The 20394-nt window shown below is 42.0% G+C and overlaps 1 protein-coding gene across 2 annotated transcripts in view; it reads left to right on the top strand.

The window, feature by feature from the left end:
- The first annotated feature begins 1515 nt into the window (after positions 1–1515).
- Positions 1516–20394, top strand: part of cntln (centlein, centrosomal protein) — a 174971-nt gene continuing 156092 nt past the window's right edge. Inside the window, exons 1-8 of one of the 2 annotated variants that reach the window (XM_079499232.1) lie at positions 1516–1779; positions 2116–2218; positions 6494–6582; positions 7759–7843; positions 11782–11916; positions 13685–13843; positions 17840–17973; positions 19502–19664. In XM_079499232.1, the coding sequence (XP_079355358.1) occupies positions 2123–2218; positions 6494–6582; positions 7759–7843; positions 11782–11916; positions 13685–13843; positions 17840–17973; positions 19502–19664 (861 nt within the window). In that variant the 5' untranslated portion in view covers positions 1516–1779; positions 2116–2122. Of the gene's footprint in view, positions 1785–2111; positions 2219–6493; positions 6583–7758; positions 7844–11781; positions 11917–13684; positions 13844–17839; positions 17974–19501; positions 19665–20394 lie in introns of both variants that reach the window. The other variant, XM_079499231.1, reaches the window with a different exon arrangement.

Below are 20394 nucleotides of genomic sequence, written 5' to 3'. Positions count from 1 at the left end.
TGTCTTGTCTCAACCAGCAGCGCAGATGTCAAGCACATACACTGCTTTGTTACATTTTGCTATAATGAGGTCTTTCTCGCATGCACCCGATTCTTCAGCCCCCACGATTCTAATTTTATTGTCCTAATCCTGCGTGAAAATGATTTGTCTTTGACTTTGCAAGAGCTCATCAAAATCACATAAAATTATGAAGGACATATCAACAACAGTGGTGTATCAGTGTGTCTATTATGTGAAAAACTGCATATATAAATAAAGTAGGCAGTAAAATGAGGTATAAAGATCAATTTCACATCTTCTTACTGTCGTTCATCCCACTGTGATACAGTAATGGGGATTTACAGCCCTGTAAAACATAACTTCTGGGCACAGGGGAACTTTTACTCAGGTTGGGGCAAGATATCAATAAAGCAATAAAAAACATTTTTTTTCTTTCTTTTTAATCTGGTGGTGTCATATGTTTTGTGTTGACACTCAGCATTGTGATATTTCATTTGACTTATACAATTCAGGTTTTTCAGTGTTGACCATATTCCTGAAAATAAGGTTCTTGAGACTTAATAAGAATAAGAATAAAAAGAAGAATCAAAACAAATAAAAAAGATGTATTGTTTTGTTCTTGCTTACTGTAAATCGTTGTGGATTAAGAGCGTCTGCTATTAAAATGCCTACATTCTAAATTAGCCTAGGCTATAGGCTACAAATTACAACCACCAGAGTTGGCTCAAATTCTAAAAAGGTAGCCTATAAAGCTAAAAGTATATAAGCAGGCAAAGTATCATGGCTTTGAGCTGGGGGGCGGGGGGTTCGGGGGCCTCCGGCCAGTCACCTGGTGGCGGGCTGGGGGTCTCCGGAGCCTCTGTCTCCACGGGGTGCGAGCGAGGGCTGGATGCAGGCCGGGACTGTGACAAATAATGTCATATCTGCTGTATATTGTGAGTCATGTGTCCTGCTCTTTCCTTTCTTGCCTTGCACTTAATTTGAAAAATTGTTGTAGTTTATGTCAAGCTGTTTTTCTGTTTATCTTTGGGTTTCTTTTGTTGTCTTTGTTTTTGTTATGTTTTTTGTTTTTGTTTTTATTTATATTTGATTTGATTTGATTTCTGTTCATTCATTATTTGGTGGATACAAAATTGAAATAAAAACAAAGTAAAAAAAAAAAAAGTATCATGGCTTTGAGTTTATGATAAATGCTATTTGTACGAGCTTAATTCAAGTCCGGTCTCTCCACTATGGTGCATTTCTGGTTTATTACAGGCATATTAGGATGAATAGGTCTAGGATGGTTGATAGAATGATAGTAGAATTCAACACATCAGTCAACACAAAAGTCAAAGCATTGTTATACGTCACGTGATTAGGTTAAGTGGTATCCCTAATAACGTGACCATAGATATATGAATGTGACTGTGTATTTATTTTGTATTATGTCATTTTATGCAAATAAGGCAATGCGGCCGCACTTTATCGGCAACTGCTGCAAACTGACGTAAAGAAAATGACGTATGAGGAAAACAGAAACGGAAAACAGCGGGCTTGTTTGAAAGCGTCTCTCGGTAGTTGTTGACAACGATACTGTTGCTTACGAAAGACTGATTTTCTACCACAGAAAAGCAACAATAAACACTGTTAAGTGCGCGAGAGAACACGGGTATTATTTCGGATGTATTGGTAATATGGTATGTGACATGACGCTGTCGAGCGTGTGGTCGGACTAGTTTCACACGGAAGGTTGTCAACACAGTCAACACTAGAACTAAACAAAACAGCCGTGTAGCGGTAAGGTAAGAAGAAACTTTATCATGCTGTTATGTTATGGCTGTTACTAGAGAAGGATGCTCGTCAGTTATAATCAGCATTCGGGACGACGAAATCAGTGCTTGACAAATACGTTTGACGCTTTAGTTTTTACTGTGTACTAGTGTGTAGCCTACCGGGTATACATTTGCTATCAACTATATTACTCATTGTAAAATTTGCGAGCGATGACAGCTGTTGATAATACGTCCATAAAGCGAGCTGTTTTTATCTTGTGATAGTTCGTTCGTTCTGTCCAAGAAGATCCACGTAACTGTACGTACACGCCTGAGTTCTGCATACTGTCTTCACAGGCAGCTGTACAATGTCTACAATTACCATGTCTTCTCATAACGACTCTCGTGTCTTGCTACTGGAGCAGCAAGTGAAGAGATTATCGGAGGATTTAGTAGAATGTCAGGTATGTAATGGTGTACGTGTTTTGTGGGGATGGATATGTGTAGAGAGAGAGAGAGAGAGAAGATCGAGTCTGAATGAGTGAGTTGTCACATCTCATCTTGTGCTATAGTGATTGAGACATGCTGTCCTTGCATGCTCACCACCAGGTGGTGCCTTATAGCATGAACACACCTACCTGTCACTTTCTGATATCTCCACTCATGGAGACAGACTGTAGGCTATATATTGTGCCACTAACCCTTATCCCTAAACTAATTTGCCATTTTTTACTATTTAAAAAAAACATTTTAAAATAGTTCAAGTAACCGATGCCGATCTACAAGCTCACAATATCTCGATGTAGATCGGCTAGTTGAACTATTTTAAAATGTTTTTCAAAATAGTAAAAAATGGCAAATACATTTAGGGACAAGAGATAAGGGTGGCGCAAGATGGAGCCTTGGAACCTTATCATACACACATACAGTAAACAAGTCCTTGTTTATGCACTCTGGTAAAGATCACACATCACACTGTATTATCAGTTGCAGTTAGAGCTGCAGACTCACTCCCGATTTTCCTCCGTAATCTGAAGACTCACCTCTTCACACTCCACTCCTCCTTGATGACCATGCAATCTTAAGCAAAAGTTAAAATGTAATTTAGATATCATGTGATTTTAGACAGAAGCCAGGTTCATGTGTTGACCTAGGCATCCTATAGTTTCTATAGTTGCAAATTCAATGTACAGATTTTTTTTGGGGGGAGGGGGATATTATTTAGACTGATGTAGGTTCTTAGTTTACTTATGATCCTAGATTACTACATTGTTTCTATGCATTTGATGTATGTTTTTACCTTGCTTACTGTAGTGTAAAGTCACTCTGGATAAAGACTACTTTACCAGTAACCGCACCAAACCCATGCCATGCCTAAACATAATCATACTATTAGTGCTAAAGTTATTCAATTATACATTTATCTAAACGTAATATGTCCTTAAGTTACTTTAGCTTTTGGGCAAAAACCTTATATGCCCAAAACCGTTATTTTTCAGGAAATGGAAAAAATAAGAACCTGTCTTCCAATGGATCCAATTTTTGTTATTTGACACACACACACACACACACACACACACACACACACACACACACACACACACACACACACACACACACACACACACACACACACACACACAGACATACTTAACCACTTTCAATTTCAAACCTTGAAAATAGCAGATCTCACACAACATGCCCTGATGCAAGGTGTTTGTGAGCTATTTTTGCTACTTTTGCACAACACTCTGGGGCATTATATTAATACTCCAGTCTTGGCCTCATTGCACTGGCTTCCGGTTGTTTTTAGGATTGATTTTAAAATTCTTTTACTTGTTTATAAAGCTCTCAATGGTCTCGCACCTTCCTACCTACATGACTGCCTGCCGAAATATGTCCCAAACCGCCCCCTAAGGCCTTCCACTGCTGGCCTGCTCGCTTTGCCTAAAAAAATGGCAACTAAAAAATACGGGGAAGCAGCTTTTTGCTTCTACGGGCCGACGGCGTGGAACAAACTCCCACTGTACCTTCGACAGGCAGCCTCTGTAAACATTTTTAAAGCTCAGCTCAAGACCCACTTCTACACCCTTGCTTTTAATTGATTTATTTGTCTTTTAAAAAAAATGTTATTCATGTCCTCACTGTATTGTTTATGCCCTGCCTTTCTTTTCTTTTTTGTGTAAAGCACTTTGAGCTGCATTTCATGTCATGAAAGGTGCTATACAAATAAAGTTTTATTATTATTATTATTATTATTATTAATCTACAATAAAATCCCCAAAACATAAAAAGTTGAAATATATACAGCAGCAATAGGCCTATTATTTTTCTTTCTTTTTGAGCGGTGCAGCAGCTCCAATGCACAGCTTTGTGTGTATGTCTGTCTGTCTGTCCGTTTGAGCATGGAATGTGCTCATTTGTTTGGACATCATGTTGTTGACAATCATCAGACGTCATCATTGTGATGAAAGGCACCGCTCACTTCACACAGGTGTGATTCTTTTAACTTAATGTCAGACTTCCATCCTTTTCTAGGGTGACCATCTAATGATTACAGGTACATTTAAAAGGAAAAATCACACCTGTGTGAAGTGAGGGGCGCTAATATATTAAAGTCTAACTCACGTTGATTAGGTGATGTACTGTAAATCAAACGGTCCCAACACAAACATTAAACGCCATTAACAATAAAGAGACAATATGACGTAAATTACACATTATGACGTACATTTTCCCTTCATTGTCAATGCGTTTACTAAACAAACTTTGAACTAACGACAAACATTAAACCTGTGTATAGGAGGGGCTAGCACCCCTCAACAATGATTATGACTTTGTCTTTTAGGCATGGGCATAGAGCTTTTATAATCATCAGTAGGCCTTCAAGTAGTGTACTTTCTCTTCCAGAAGTTCCAGGTTTAACATCACACGACAGCGCTGTGTATTTCTGTAAATGCAGACCAAATTGTCTCTCAAATGTCTCCTCCTCTGAGCTGGCACAGGAACCGTCCTTGGTGGTCTGGGGCAGAGTGGAGCATCAGTGATTCTGTCTGTCTAATAGGGACCCGTAGCTGTGCAGTGTAGCATTTAAACAGTGGCATTTGGATGCCATTGATGTCTTAAAAGTCCCTGGCACTACGATCTACAGGACTGCCATTAACTACAAAGACACTCATCAGTTGGCCAGCAATCGCTCCTACTTGACCATGCTAATTTTATTAATACGTCGTTGGATTCAAGGCGGGCGGCCCCCTGCTTTTAGTATGTTTAGCCCATGGTGTTTCAAGGTCTGGAAATGTGATTAATAATTCAGCTATCATCAAATACGAACATTCGATACATCTCTAAGTACACACATACATGTGCTAAGAGGATCCCTTGATTTTTTTTAGAGCGATGAGGGGTCCTGTCTTTGGCGGTTGTCTGAACAGCAGCCAAAGGCCAAGCATAGAGCAAAACCACCTATTTGAAGTCAGCGATGATGCTTCATATTATCCGTAGCTGCATTGCAGGGTGGACTTGGTGGGATCTCAACCCCCCCCCATCCGCCTGCTCCCACTCTACTGTATATATAGTACATACACTCACTCACACAGAGATTCAGTTAGTCCCTCTACTTTGTATGTTCGGTCCATGGCCTTATCAAGGTCTGCCATTTAGTAAATAATTGATTAGACATTTTTGAATGGTGATATTTTAAAATTCATGCACTAATTGGAGGACCGGTGGAGTCCAGTGGGAGGGACGACTTTTATCTTGTGATGATGTGAACATAATTTATCAGATAATGTTATATTAAGTCGATTTGGTATAATTCCCCATCTTTAATGTCAGAAAATTTAGTTTTCAGATGTCTCTCATTAAATGTAATGTAGCTTAAAAAAATGTTTGAAAAGCCAGCGAGACAATTTGAATTGGAAATGTGTCAGGACTGGCTCAGCCTCGGCTAACTCTCTCTAGCTCTCCCACGCTGCTTTAAAAGGACTCTCTCCCTGTCATCACTTTTGAGTTTCTAGTTACTGTAAGCCCATATAGCCGAGCAGAAGAGGAAAGAAAATCATTGGAAGAAAGTTTTATTAATAAAGGAAGTGCCAGACATTGACTGCTGTGTTTTGATTTAGATCCTCCATGTCTCTCCGGTCATAAATACTTCATAATGACAAGTGTCAATGTGCGCTCTCCCCTTGAGTCGAAGGTCACATCTCAGCACTGCACAGACTCCCTGTGTTCAGGCAGCCCCATGATTAGAGGGGCAGGACAGATCAAAACATATTTTGTACAAGATGCTTAAATTATTGATTGGTTTGGCTTCTCCACCCCCCTCATCTTCCCCCCCCATATGCTAATCACTGAGTGTACTATTGAATTATTTTGTATTTTATTAAGAACAGCTGAGACATGCCACTGGTGTCATGTTGGTGGGGATGGTAATGTTATTCCTTAGATAGTACACAAAAGTGTGTGTGTGTGTGTGTGTGTGTGTGTGTGTGTGTGTGTGTGTGTGTGTGTGTGTGTGTGTGTGTGTGTGTGTGTGTGTGTGTGTGTGTGTGTGTGTGTGTGTGTGTGTGTGTGTGTGTGTGTGTGTGTGTGTGTGTGTGTGTGTATTTATAAATGTTATCTAAACATTTCTGATCTATTAACATTCTATATATATTTTTTCTTCTCAATTCTAGTTCAATGTAGCAACTGAAAACACTGAGAAGTGAATCAGAGTTTGAATTCTTGTCTTTTCTCAGGCTGACAAGGATTTTGTGTGGTCCCTATGGAAACGCCTTCAAGTGGCCAATCCGGACTTGACTCAAGCTGTCAGTCTAGTAGTTGAACGGTGAGCACATTCTTCTTCTTTCTTTCTTTTCTTTTTTTCTTTCACAAATTGCTAACTCAGAAGCTCAACAAGCTGAAAATGGCTTTATCTCGTAAGCAAAAGAGAAATATGTGTGCGAAAGTCATCCAAGGGTGTGTTTGAGACACCCCCTTGACCAGTGGGGAGGGGCGGGTTACTGTGGAAATCTGGCGCAGATGCTGATTTAAGCCTCCTTATCCCTGGTCTAGCGCTCCAGCCACGGAAACCCGTTTTAATGAAAACACTCTCTCTCCCCCTGGCTCTCGCGTTCTGGACACTCCAAACGCTCCCTCCAAACGCCTGTCTTTAACGGGATAAATTGTGAGATTGAATATGACCTTTCCCTTGCAAAGTGGCTAAGCCACACCAAATACAGTGGCATGGGAAACTTTCTGCAGGTTTTCGTCGACTGTGTTGGTGGGTGGGTTTGAAGAAAGTGAAGGATCTTTAAAAAAGAGCTAACATTGTGCTTTGTTCCATGCTGCATTATCAATGCTTGTTTTTTGTAACATCTGTATCAGTTGATTGAGCTGTGTCAAAGTTATTTAAAGTTTGTTTAAAATGCTTAGTGAGCCTTGCATTTATAGTAGATATACATATATATTATAATAAACAATTTCAACATTAATTTGCTATTACTTTTTCCAGACAAGTGACCCTGAAACAAACTGTGCTGCAAATCTGCAATGTACCTCCAACAATTCAACATTATAATTTATAACCGTTGTATGAACAATTTCTTTAGTAATACACATTGGCCAACATAGCCTGCTTTTGGGGCTTGCCAGTAGTTGGTCATCCTCTCTGTGAGCCAAAAAAATTAGGGGCGCCACTGGGGAGCATGCTTAAAGAAAACATAAAGTCCATAGACTTGGCTGCCACATGACGTCATGGGGGGCATGCTGATTTTTGGGATGGCCTGTAGATTTTTGGGAGCGCATGAATAAGACAAACCTTAAAAGTCCATAGACTTTGCTGCCACATGACGTCATACACCAGACGTTGGAGGGACTTTACATATACTGTGTGTGTGTGTGTGTGTGTGTGTGTGTGTGTGTGTGTGTGTGTGTGTGTGTGTGTGTGTGTGTGTGTGTGTGTGTGTGTGTGTGTGTGTGTGTGTGTGTGTGTGTGTGTGTGTGTGTGTGTGTGTGTGTGCAGTGAGAAGCGGAAAGCTGAGACTAAGGACAGGAAAGTGTTGGAGATCCTTCAGAGCAAAGACTTCACCATCCAGGAGTTGGAGCAGGTACTTTACATTGCTAAAGACACACTTCAGTTGCCCAGGTACATTTGGGCAAATATATACATACATCAATACATTTGACTTACTGATTTTTCACGCTGACATAACATAATCATAACAACCAAATACGAACAACAGCATGGTATAATATATAGCATTCTGAATAGCTCACGTATTCCGATACAAGACTAGCTTAAAAAAGTAAATTAAAACTATTCTCTAATGAACTTTATTTAATGAAGCAGGATAATATGTTTCGAAATGCGAGCAATCGTCACAAACAACAGTCTTTTACTGGGTGCACGGTTCAAAGAGAATTGAACTAGATCAAAAGATCACCAGCATTCACTTCAAGTTCTGGAAAGTGGAAACACGTTCCTTTGTTGCTGCCCGTGCAAGAGAATAAAATATAAGGACTTGAAGTGAGTGCTAGTGATCTTTTGATTTAGTTGAAAGCGAAACGATAATGACATCGATGCTGTTAATTGACTCCAAATCATTCACTGAAGTTTCAGTCAGCTTTCTTCATTAGTGTTGCTTTCATCCTGTTAACGCTAGTGTTCCCTATTTGTTTCCCTATGAGACTGGTGCTAACGCTATCATCCGCTGGCTGGCAGGTGGACGCCACCTTCCTCAGTCATCTAAGAAGTACAATACCCAATTAGCAATTGTGCTCTCTGTCACATGCCCAAAATAACAGAACTATAAGCTCACAACACGTCAAAACAGTGACCCGAGCTTGTAGATCAGCTATTTTCCGTGTGCGACACCGGTGTACAGTGAAGTTTAAATCTGGCTTAAGAATGAGATGTTCACTGACAGGATCACTTTCACTACCTTGCACTGTGGCATAGAGTGAGTGAGTGTTTGATTGAATGATTGTTTTTTTTTCTTATAATTTTTATCCCACGATTTTGCAACCCATTTTTCACACAGTGTCAATTATCTAATCATTAGATTCTAATGTAATCCTGGGCGCTACACTTCCTCTGCCATCCTGGAAGGGCAGCGGACTGACCTCATGCTTCCCAAATTGAATGATTGATAATACTTTATGTTTTGTGAAAATGTGAACAGCACAAGGTACATTCATTTACGCTAAAAGGATAGCATAAAATGTCCTGGGGACTTATTGTGGTCACCAGGAGAAAGTAGCAATGGGAGACTTTGCTAGACGTTTGGGTTGTGTGGTTACCTTGCCATGATGCAACTTTCTAGGTGGGTGTGTTCCCACTGTCTCAGGCTTTAATGTGCAGTAACAGTTTAAAAAATAATAACCTAAAATGAAATGAGCATGTGAATATTCAACTGATATGATATGTCAAGACATCTCAGATGTCTGTTGGACAAGATGAGACAATTAGGCTACAGTTTTTTTTTTTTTACGTTTTGGCTACAGTGTTTCTTGACGGCAGTAACGACCATGCAGTGTGTTTGGATTTCAACTTATTTCAACAACTTTATTTTCCTTTCGGAACTTTGTTTGTGCAGTGGTTAAAAAAACAACATAAGGACACAGATACTCATAATAATACAACTCTACTACAGTACTTAAAAGCATAATATTTTTTTAAATCCATGAATCATTTCTCTATGTACAACAGTATATAAATTATATGCAACCCATGGCCCTTATTTATAGGCCCTTATTTATCAAAGCGGTGTACACCCAAAATGAGGTGTACACCTGGTGTACACCCAAAATGAGGTGTACACCTGGTGTACACCCAAAATGAGGTGTACACCTGGTGTACACCAGGTGTTGGGTGTACACCGCATTGAAAAATAAGGGCCCATGTGTGTACTAGCGTCCATCAAGTAAGAGAGTCTGTAGTTAAACACTAAACAGTTTGGATTGTTTTTGTTTCAATGTTGATATTTTGGTGAGCAGAGAGCTTTTGTTTCACCTTTGTGTTCTGACATCATTATATCACATTATGAATGCTGTAACTTTGCAGGAGGCTACTGTAGAAAATAAAATGTTGTAACTTCATGGTTCATGCAGGAGGCTACTGTAGAATACCGTCCTGGGACTAGTCTTCTGATCTTTGCCACTAAGGAATGCGCCTCACGCCAGGCGAAACCTAGTTCTTAAGATGATGGCACCAGATACTGATTGGTTTTATTAATGTAATGCCCAAAACACCATGAATAATTCTGTGCCTGCAGCGCAAGGCGCAATGGATAGCGCCTGCCACTACGGGCATTTTGACCACTGCACTGTCTGTCCTTGCACTTTGTGATTGTCTATCTTGGCGCTCTGAGCAGCAGAATAACAAGAAAAAGTTATTTTGCAGTTGCGGGTGTTTTCATTTGTTTTGAGGAGCTCATTAATAGTCCAGGACTCTGTGCAGCGTCATCTGGCCCACTGACATTCATCATCCCGTCCACCATCTCAGGGCCAAACGCACCCAAATGGTGATTAATTGGTGAGCAATTCCCTGCACTTGACTGTTGGAGGATGTGATGGTCCACTGAGCCCGTGCAGGATCTCACACGCTCACCGCTTAACATCTCCCACTCTCCTCCAACTTTGACAAAAAAGATATATCTGCCTTCCCTTTCTTCTCTATGCTTTTTTGTCTCCCTCCCTTCCACTCCCACTTCCCATTTTTGTAACATAATTAGCTTTCATTTTTGAACCGCACTGGGAATTTTGAAATGCTAATCTCTGTCCTAGACCTCTTAACTTGGCAGAACCCTATCCCCCCCCCACCCCCCCCCCCCCCTCTCTCTCTCTCTCCCTCCCTCTCTCTCCCTTCTCTCTCTCTCTCACCGACGTCCTTCCAATTGAGCACTACTGGGGTTCAGATTGTTCTCGCCCACCTCATTATCAACGTTTGAATTTATTTTCCACTCGGCAGTATAAATCTCTATTAAAGCCCCCTTTCGTGCCGTCATTCGAATCAGGAGAGGCGAGGAGCGCTTAAATCCACTATCTGGATAGATCTGAGTGATACTCCCTATCCCCACCACCACCACCTTCAACCACCCTCCTCTCTACATGGCAATTAATTGCATCCCATAGTACTGTGTTAGCTAAGAGAAGGGTGGACCCACAGAAGGCTGTGGATTACCCCATCAGTGCCGGAGACCAGCTGATACAGTGTTAAAAGGCCAGCCTCTCTTACTCAACAAGGCAAGCAAGTCGCCTGCCACATAAAAACGCAAAATAATAATTATCCGAGAAGAGTGTAGACCAAAAGGATCAAAATTGGATGCTCATTAAAAATAATAGAATCGTGTCCCCCCCACCCCCTATGCTCTAGTTTGTTCAACCATGGGAAGCTTCATATTGAGCATGATGGGACCTTGAGTTTTAAAATGCCTATTTAGTATATGCCGTCTTAACTCATTCATGCACATTTTGTGTGTTCCGCTGCTTGCTCTGATTTGGCTGAGTTGTTTCACAGTGTAATATTGTAAAAGACATCATTTACAGTATATGTTAATTTGAACATGACACGGCCCCATAACAGTACTGCCATAAAACAAACAGCAATGTAAAACAAACCATTATGAATCTGATACAATTGAAATAAAACATTGTTGCCTGGGGTGGGATAAAAAAACTAAAAAGGAAGATTGAAAAAAAAGGAAAGTGGCATTAATATAAACTTAGACCGGCTGCCATGTTACTTTCCCCGTAAGACCGGCCGGCTGCCACGGCGGCGTTACTTTAACTCTGAATGCGTGCACGTCTCCTTGTAGTTTTGTAGTCTTTCGGTACTTTTCCGGATTCAGTTCTGTGAAGTTTCTCAGAAAGGCCTAAGTTTTAGGGTGTCTTTCATAAAACTGCCTTAGGTTTTAGCCCTCAGGTCTAAATGTAGCCTGGCACGGCCAGGGAGTAAACATCAGTGAACCCTCGCTATGAGTCTGGCCGCGCCAGGCTAGTCTAAATGGGGTTTAATACTCTCTCTCTCTCTCTCTCTCATATACAGAACGTGACAGGACAGCAGCAGGAGATCAACAACCTGGTTCGGAGGAAGATGTTGGTGGACGAGGAGAAAGCTGAGATGAAGAGGGAGCGGTCAGGGCTGCTTGAGAAGCTGGCCTGCCAGAGTCGAGAACTGAAGGTTGGTTGAATATGTTTTCTTGTGACACCAAACGGGACCAGTGGCCCTTTGGCCTTCGACCCTGGGCAGGCAGTCACTTTAGAATTAGTATCAAACTTTATTATCACATCATGTGTTTCCAGGTGTAAAGAAGTGGGTGAAATTCCGTTTTTGTGCTTTATAGAGAGGATGTTTTCAATGCCATGTCATTCATGGCGACACATTGCCGTTACACTGGCACTACTATGTTATGTACAGCAGTTGTACGTACATGTAAATATGACATATCTGATATCTGCTGCTTATAAGCACAGTACACGCTGTAGGTATATTTGATATTGTTTTGTTATTTTAATTTCTTTCTGTATTCTAATGAATATATATTGAACTTCAATTTGTGGGTTGCTTGGTTGCTCTCTTTTTAACCTGCAAACCTTTGATATGACGATAAACATTGAAGTTGAAGTGATCATGACAAGCTTATAATTGCTATGCATTGAATTATTTTATATATATATTTTCTCTTTCTGTCTTACCTGCTCTTGTTCTGAGGGGGTGCAAATTATGACAGGCATAGTTTCTGCTGTCAAAATATAAAAAAAAACACTCCAGTCAAAATACACTGTTTGAAATAGAAACTCATGCTTTCTGAGGTGTGATTTGGGGCCCTAAGGCTGAATGCAAAATGAATATCCACATCCTAATACTGTCCAATAGTTAGATAGGGAGGGGGTGCAAATTAGGACGGGCAGTTTCTGCTGTCAAAATATGACTCTCCCCATTCAAAAATCACTTTGTGTTTGAAATAGACACTCATGCTTTCTAAGGTGTGATTTGGGGCCCTAAGGATGAATGCAAAATCAATATCAACATCCTAATACTGTCCAATAGTTAGATAGGGAGGGGGGTGAAATTATGAAAATATGACTTCCAGTCAAAATACACTGTTTGAAATAGACACTCATGCTTTCTAAGGTGTGATGTGGGGCCCTAAGGATGAATACAAAATGAATATCAACATCCTAATACTGTCCAATAATTAGATAGCATGTCCTGTGCACTTGAATACTGAGAAGCTACACTAAAATATAGTGAGGGTGAGAGACAAAGACGGAGACATACTGTATATGTGCGAGAGACAGAAGAAAGAAGCACAGCGACGACTGGCAGATAAATTCTTAATGACGGGCTTCGGCAGGGGTACAAGCCAAAATGGTGATGACGACGAATTTGGCTATTTGTCTTTGCCCTAATTACACCCCTGGAAGGGACGCGGCCATGATTAATTGATAAAGGGAAGGGGTCCTCCTTGTGCATGCCTCGCCATGCTCTTCTCACCAAAGAAGAGAATAGCAGGGGGACGGCATCAAAGAAGATCCGGGTGGAGTGGCCTTGGAGTCAGCGGCACTCTCATTAGGAGTCTTGTCATTAAAGTATAAAGCCTGTGGACACCTTGGTGTACCTGCGTGTAGCCCGGCTTGCACCCCATACGTGTGGCAGCATGTGCAGGTGACCTTGGCCAATCAGAGACTTATATGGGGTGGAAAGCATTTACATATTCATACGCCACACAACCTCCTCAACCCCAAATCCACATGTGGCTTTTCTTTCTTTTCTGTTGAGCATTTCTCTCTTGTTTTCATTCAAAGCCTGTATGTCTTTTTTCTCTTTCCTGTAGTCTTTCTTTTCTCTCTTAATCTCATTCCATCCCTCCATTTGTTTATGTGGCTCCCTGTGACCCCCCCCCCCCCCCCCCCCCCCTCCATTCTGTGCACCCGTGTCTACCCAGGACGTGAGGGAGGAGATCAGGAGGAGAGAGGAGGAGGATCAGCGGGCGGTGAGGGCCATGGAGGAGGAGAAGGAGGGATTAGCGTCCCGCTGCGTGGCCCTTTGTGTTGACCTGGAGGAGGGACAGAGACAGAGGGACAACGCCCGGAACAGAGTCATGGTATATAGATGCAGAAAAGAGAGACACGTACACGTGCATGCTTCCACCTTGAAGCTTTCAATCCTCCCTCTCCTCAGCTTGTGAATATAAAGTGATACCTGCAGCAAAGCACACATTTTATACATATTATGCATGGCTTCTGTTCATCATTGCATTCTTTATATGTCGGGCCCAGGTTGTTTGGGCTGGGGAAATAATGACCTGAGCTGACACCATCTGCCCTGGCAACAATGGTGATTTATGATTAGTTGTGCACCATGTCACTTACCAAAAATAGCCAATCATTGTTTGGCAGTATTTGGTATGTGACACCGTTGTGTGAATTATAAATCATGGGTTATCGATGTGTGGGTCGCGACACCCTCTCCAGTAGTAGCAAATGCTGGAATGTGTAGATGACATCAGAGCTACTAGTTAGCCACCACATATGCCCAACGTAATGACATCCACTTCTACATGAACTGGCATTGAAACTAGAGACTATAGAAAATGTTTCACCTGAGCTAGTACGCTATGATGTACAGAATGAACATTGAGCCATGTCATCTTTAGACTCAAACAGGGCACTTAACTTTACTTAATTGCGTAATCCATCATGGCTGCTGCTTAAATGAGCAGGAAAACCAAAGGTTGCCCACCATGCCAAATGTGTTAGATGCAATCAATATTCAGAGGAGAGCAGTACCACACACACACACACACACACACACACACACACACACACACACACACACACACACACACACACACACACACACACACACACACAGACTTACAACCCTAACATGTCCATTGGTTCCATTTGTGCACTCAGATTTGAATTAACAGACAGGATTTTTCAGTGTAGCACTCAAAATGTGCCATTCCCTTTCACAATGCTGAGTCTGTCAAACAGACTCGGACAGAGCAGCTTGAATAAGTAAGTGCCCGTGATGTAATTATGCCAGGTCGGAACAGGCCCAGGCAACTTCTCTATGCACATCAATCACTGTCCTTAGACGTTCCACCTGCTCCTCATCTGGTTTCAGCACAGCGATGGTGTGGAGGTCGGAGACGGAGGAAAGACGAGAAACGTGGCGCAGCAATAATACAGCGATGCCAATTTGTTTGACATGCCAAAGATTTGTCAGGGAATGTAACATTAAAATGGCTCCCATGCATATTCTAAAAAATATATATGTTACAGGCGTTGTATTAAGTTTACTGAACATTTCTTGGAGTTGGTCAGTGTTAATGGATGCCCTAGAACAGGGGTTCTCAAACTTTTTTGGCCCAGGTACCCCTTGGAGTACCCCCTCATCCTCGCAACACCGATAAGCAAGTTAACTTACAACCTTACATTTAAATGCCATTGGATCTATTTGTATTAAAAACTTTTCAACCATTCAGACCCATTTCATAGTCCTAAACAGAAACCACTACTACAGGGCTATGACAACTCATGCTGAGTTGTCTGTACTCGGATTTGAACCCATGACTTTGTGTTCCAAAGGCGGTAGCTTAACAACAGTAATCCTCAACAAACTTATCCTCAACTGGGATTTCAGATAATGGTCCATAGATTGTGTGTAGATTGTGTGTTTCACGCAAACCGCTCAAAGACCCAGGCAGAAAATCATGTATAAGTATTTTTCAAACGGTGAAAATGGTGGAATATCTGAGGGCGGAGGTTACTGGTCAAAGTGACAGATGTGTTCCCCATGAGTCAAAGAACATGTGGAAACAAGTGCCATGACTTTTGACCAAACGAGGCACGAGTTATGCCTGTTCAAAGGTTTCATCACCGTTTGGCATGGCCCTGTACCTAGTTGCCGAGTTGACCGAAAACCGACTGCACGGTTCAGCCAGAACTAGTTTCGCCCGACGATGCGTATGCACCGTCCCAGCAAATTACGTAATGATTACTTGTGCCTGATACGTCAGTGGTGCCAGACTACATACATGTATACATGCATTACCTCTAATCCTCCCGACACTAAAATATATCGTCATTACGTCACCATCGAAAACCAATTGCACTCTGGCATTGGGACCTTTAATCCACATCTTTATTACGTCATCATTGAGAGCTAGTCATCATTGAGAGCTAGCATATGACGCCAGTTATACCCTGCTGGGACGGTGCATACGCATCAAAAGTAACCACAGTATACCACTAATCAACTTACAAATTACATATACATATACATAGAGGCATTTCCTGTAATCCACCCGACATTGATCGAGATATACGTCACCATCGAAGGCATTGGGTCCTTTAATCCACATCTTTATTACGTCATCATTGAGAGCTAGTCATCATTGAGAGCTAGCTATACCAGTTATACCCTGACGTCATATGCTGGGACGGTGCATACGTATCAAAAGTAACCACAGTATACCGCTAATCAACTTAAAAAGTAGGTACGTAGCAAATAGCTAAACCTAATAATTCAATATTTCAATCGTTCTTTCAAAGAGAAGCTGAGATTTGACAGTTTGTAGCGGTCGACAGTACTTGTGCGCTCTGCTTGCGCACTAGTAGGCCATTTATGGCCTACTTGTGTGCAACAAGCAAGTAGGCACTCGACAGTGTGCAGTTCTAGTTATTATTTTTTACGTCTTTTTGTGGCTTTCGCCTTTATATTGTTTATGGAGGGATAGACAGTAGGCTGACAGGAAATGGGGAGAGAGATGGGGGGGGGGGTGACATTCAGTAAAGGCCTTCGTGATCGGGAGTCAAACCCGCGGCACACTGCCAAACTGGATCACCAGCCAAGGTGCCTGGACCGCAGAGCCACGGCCCAGGCCGAACGCAACATTATTGCACCCAGCTCTATTCAACTAAATTGTTCAGGCACATTGTCGTAATTTCATACACACTTAGAACAAGTCCTCAGTGACAGTACGTCACGTGGCAGCCAAGTCTATGGACCTTTAATGTTTATTTAGAGCCTAATTAAAAATAACCTGTCCCCCCGTTTGTTTAGGTCAGTTATGTTTTTGTTTTTTTTACCAGCCAAGTCTATGGACTTGGCACTAAATGGAGACGTAAGAAGTTATCTGGCTGATATAAATACAGTGTGTGTGCCCACGAGTGTGATTTTGTTCATATGTCGCCCATAATTGCTCATTAAGAGTTAGTGTATCGCAGCTAATGCCGCTTGACAGCGTGTCACAGCTTGGATTCCCGATCCCGACGACCTTTGCTTCGTGTCATTCCCCATCTCTCTCTCCCCCCATTTCCTGTCGGACTACTGTATATATCAATAAAGGCCCCAAAAAGATACAATAAAAAGGTTAGTGTATGCTGTGCTGGATGACTGTGGTGTGTTGGATACTGGAAGCTGGGCTGGAAGCTGCCCTGCTCCAGGAGCTGCTTACCTCTATGAGAGAGGAGTCTTTGGAAGTGGAGACGATGCTTCACACCGGCTCTCATTCAAAACACATTTGTTTGGCACGCACGCACGCACGCACGCACGCACGCACGCACACGCACACGCACACGCACACACAGTCTCTCTATTTTTATTAAATCTATTCTAAAGTAACGAACGTTAGCCATCAGGCGAGTCCATTTTCAAACAAGTTGAGGGTCACAACTGCTCTGAGCTTATAGATGCTCTCTGGACTAATTCAATGAACGGAGCATCTGCAATAGAATGGACCCCCTTCTTCATTATTCAGATTTTTATTTCCCTCATGCTCACACAATCAAAACCATGGTTTTATACAGCTGCTCCTAATATATTGCACAATGGACTGTTGTTGCATCATATTGTATGAACTGGGAATGTATGTACATTTTGTATTGACACACACACACACACACACACACACACACACACACACACACACACACACACACAATCACCTATTTCTGTCTGGTCTGAATTGCCAACGCTTTCAGGTGGATAGTATTGTGAAAGCCTTAAGGTTCTCTTTTGTCAAAACAGGGCTTCATCTTTCTGTTGTAAAGTGCTGTAACGTCCTTTTTCTATCTGTGTGTTGTACCAGGAGCTGGAGGGGCAGCTTTCCAATGCCAGGCAGGAGGTGTTGTCCCTTCAGAGCCAGAGTGCTAGCATGGCTGCCCAGCTCTCTGCCAAGGGGACAGAGGTGGCAACGAAGGAGGGCCTCCTCAACCAACTGCAGTGAGTCACGCTTCCCTGTAGAAGCAGTGTTCTGAGTTTGTTTTTTGGATCAAATAGGCGTGCGTGCGTGCGTGCGTGCGTGCGTGCAACATGAGTCATTATACAATTCTCAGAATGTGTTATAAGTATGCTTATAATGCATTTTTCACATGGGATGCATAGCAAGTGTTACCATATAGTTTTGTGTGGTAGTTTTTGCCTTTCTCCACCACAAGCCTTGAAAGGTCACACACACACACACACACACACACACACACACACACACACACACACACACACACAAAAAAAACACACACGCACAAAAACACACGCACAAAAACACACTCTCCACACCCAGCTCACACCTAGAGCCACTTGCTAAGCCCTGCATAGCGGATGTGCTTTAAGAGAAGGTAGAAGAGGGGAAACGGTGTGGGCTTTGGCTAAGCTTTAGTCGATATGATAAAAACTGTGAGAACCACGACTGCCTTAGAGGTAATCTCAACCTTTTTTAACTACTTTTCTGTCTTAACGCCAGAGGCACTCTGACATGTCAGTCACATCGGGACTGAAGAGACTGTTCTCAGTCGGCCCATTAAAGATGTCCTTGTAAAGCGAGAAGGATCACTTTGTGGTAATTTCACGGTACAAAGAGGTGGATTCAGAGCAAGAAGCGCTGATGCTAATGTTTTTTTTTTTATGTTGGGGTGAATGTAAGTAATATTGACTGACAATGGGAATATTTTATTTATTTAGCTTGAGACTGATAAAACACAGAGGCAAAGTAGTCAAAACACAAACATGAAAAACACAGAAACCAGCTACGCGTACAGTATGTGCAGATGAGATATTAAAGAAAATAAAAGTGGCTTAATAAAGCCACCTCAAAACAGACAAACATCAGACTCAAAATGATAACATAATAGCAGTCTAATAGAGCGCCGCAGTCCCGCCCCCTTTCATGACGACGCCAGGCCCAGGAAATAGTTCCCAATGCATTTTTCCCATAGACATTTCAAAACGTATTTATTTAAAGACCTTATAAGCGTCGTACAAAGCCAACTCTTGTCGTGACAAATCATGACAACAAACGCAATATTTTGGACCAAACAAATAATTACAAAGAAGAAAACAACAAAAAAAGTGTTGTAACCTGCCGTTTTCTTCTTCTTTCTAATTATTTGTTCAGCCCGAAAAATTGTGTTTGTTGTCATGATTTGTCACGACAAGAGTTGGCTTTGTCCGCGGCGTAAACGTCTTTAAATAAATACTTTCTGAAAAGTCTATAAGGAAAATGAACGGGGATTTCTTTTCCGGGTCTCTCGAGGGGGGCGGGACTGCGACGCTCTATAGCAGCAGTCAATTACATCAGTGGTTCCCAACATTTTTGGCTCTCCTTCCTGACCCTGTCAATTCATTCTAAAGTCACTCAGCTAATTCCCTACAATGTGACAGTAGAACTGATATTTGTGTGTACACATTTCTGTGTGTGTGTGTGTGTGTGTGTGTGTGTGTGTGTGTGTGCGCGTGCGTGTGTGCGCATGCGCAGGCGTGAGGTGTTGGAGGTACAAGCCTTATATAGACAGAGCACAGAGCATGCAGCAGAGCAGAGTCACCTCATCAGACAGTTGGAAGGACTCAACCTGGACACACAGAGAGTCCTCAGGAACCAAGAGGAGGCACACACCACTGACGCTACCTCCCATCAGCAGGTAAACACACCCTCTACCTGAACGACAGAAGCTTTTCGCTGGTAATCGGGAAGGCAACCTCCTCGCCGACACACTTTGGGTCCCTCATCGTTTTCAATTCATGTGTGATGTTGGTGCAGCAGACTCCTGCCAAACTACTGCTCCAGCATAATATACGTACAAGATATAATACAAATTAACCCCCTTATGGCTATTGACGTAATTGACGTAATGAAATCAATAAATCCCTTATGGCTATTGACGTAATTGACGTAATGAAATCAATAAATCCCTTATGGCTATTGACGTAATTGACGTAATCGTTTAATTCCCTATAATCGGGAGCTTAATGTAGCAAATGTGTAGCATTTTTTGGCTAACGGCCGATGTAATCTTCCTAAAACCGGCTGAAATCCGCGCGTGCACGGTCGATCACGCACGCGCGTGATCGCGCATGCATCGCTGCGTAAAATGCGATGTTTTGGGCTTGATTAGAGCTTAATTTGACTTAGTTATGAAAAATACGATGATAGCTTAGCATTCCGGACATCTGATGGTGTTGCACAGTAGCAAAGATACTACCGGATATTTTGATCCAAACCGGAAGTGGTCATGTTCACTCGCTCTCTTTGGTCAGAATCGGCACAATGGTGACGTTACCGCCACCATCACGACTGATTGTCCCAATACTATAGTCTTGCCCCGTCAAAATGAGATATAGTGTGTATATCGCGGATTTTTCTATTGGCAT

The sequence above is a fragment of the Electrona antarctica genome, assembly GCF_951216825.1.
Source record: "Electrona antarctica genome assembly, chromosome: 4".
Classification (NCBI taxonomy): domain Eukaryota; kingdom Metazoa; phylum Chordata; class Actinopteri; order Myctophiformes; family Myctophidae; genus Electrona; species Electrona antarctica.
Note: the sequence above shows the minus strand (reverse complement) of the source record. Positions and strands in the feature narration are given on the sequence as shown.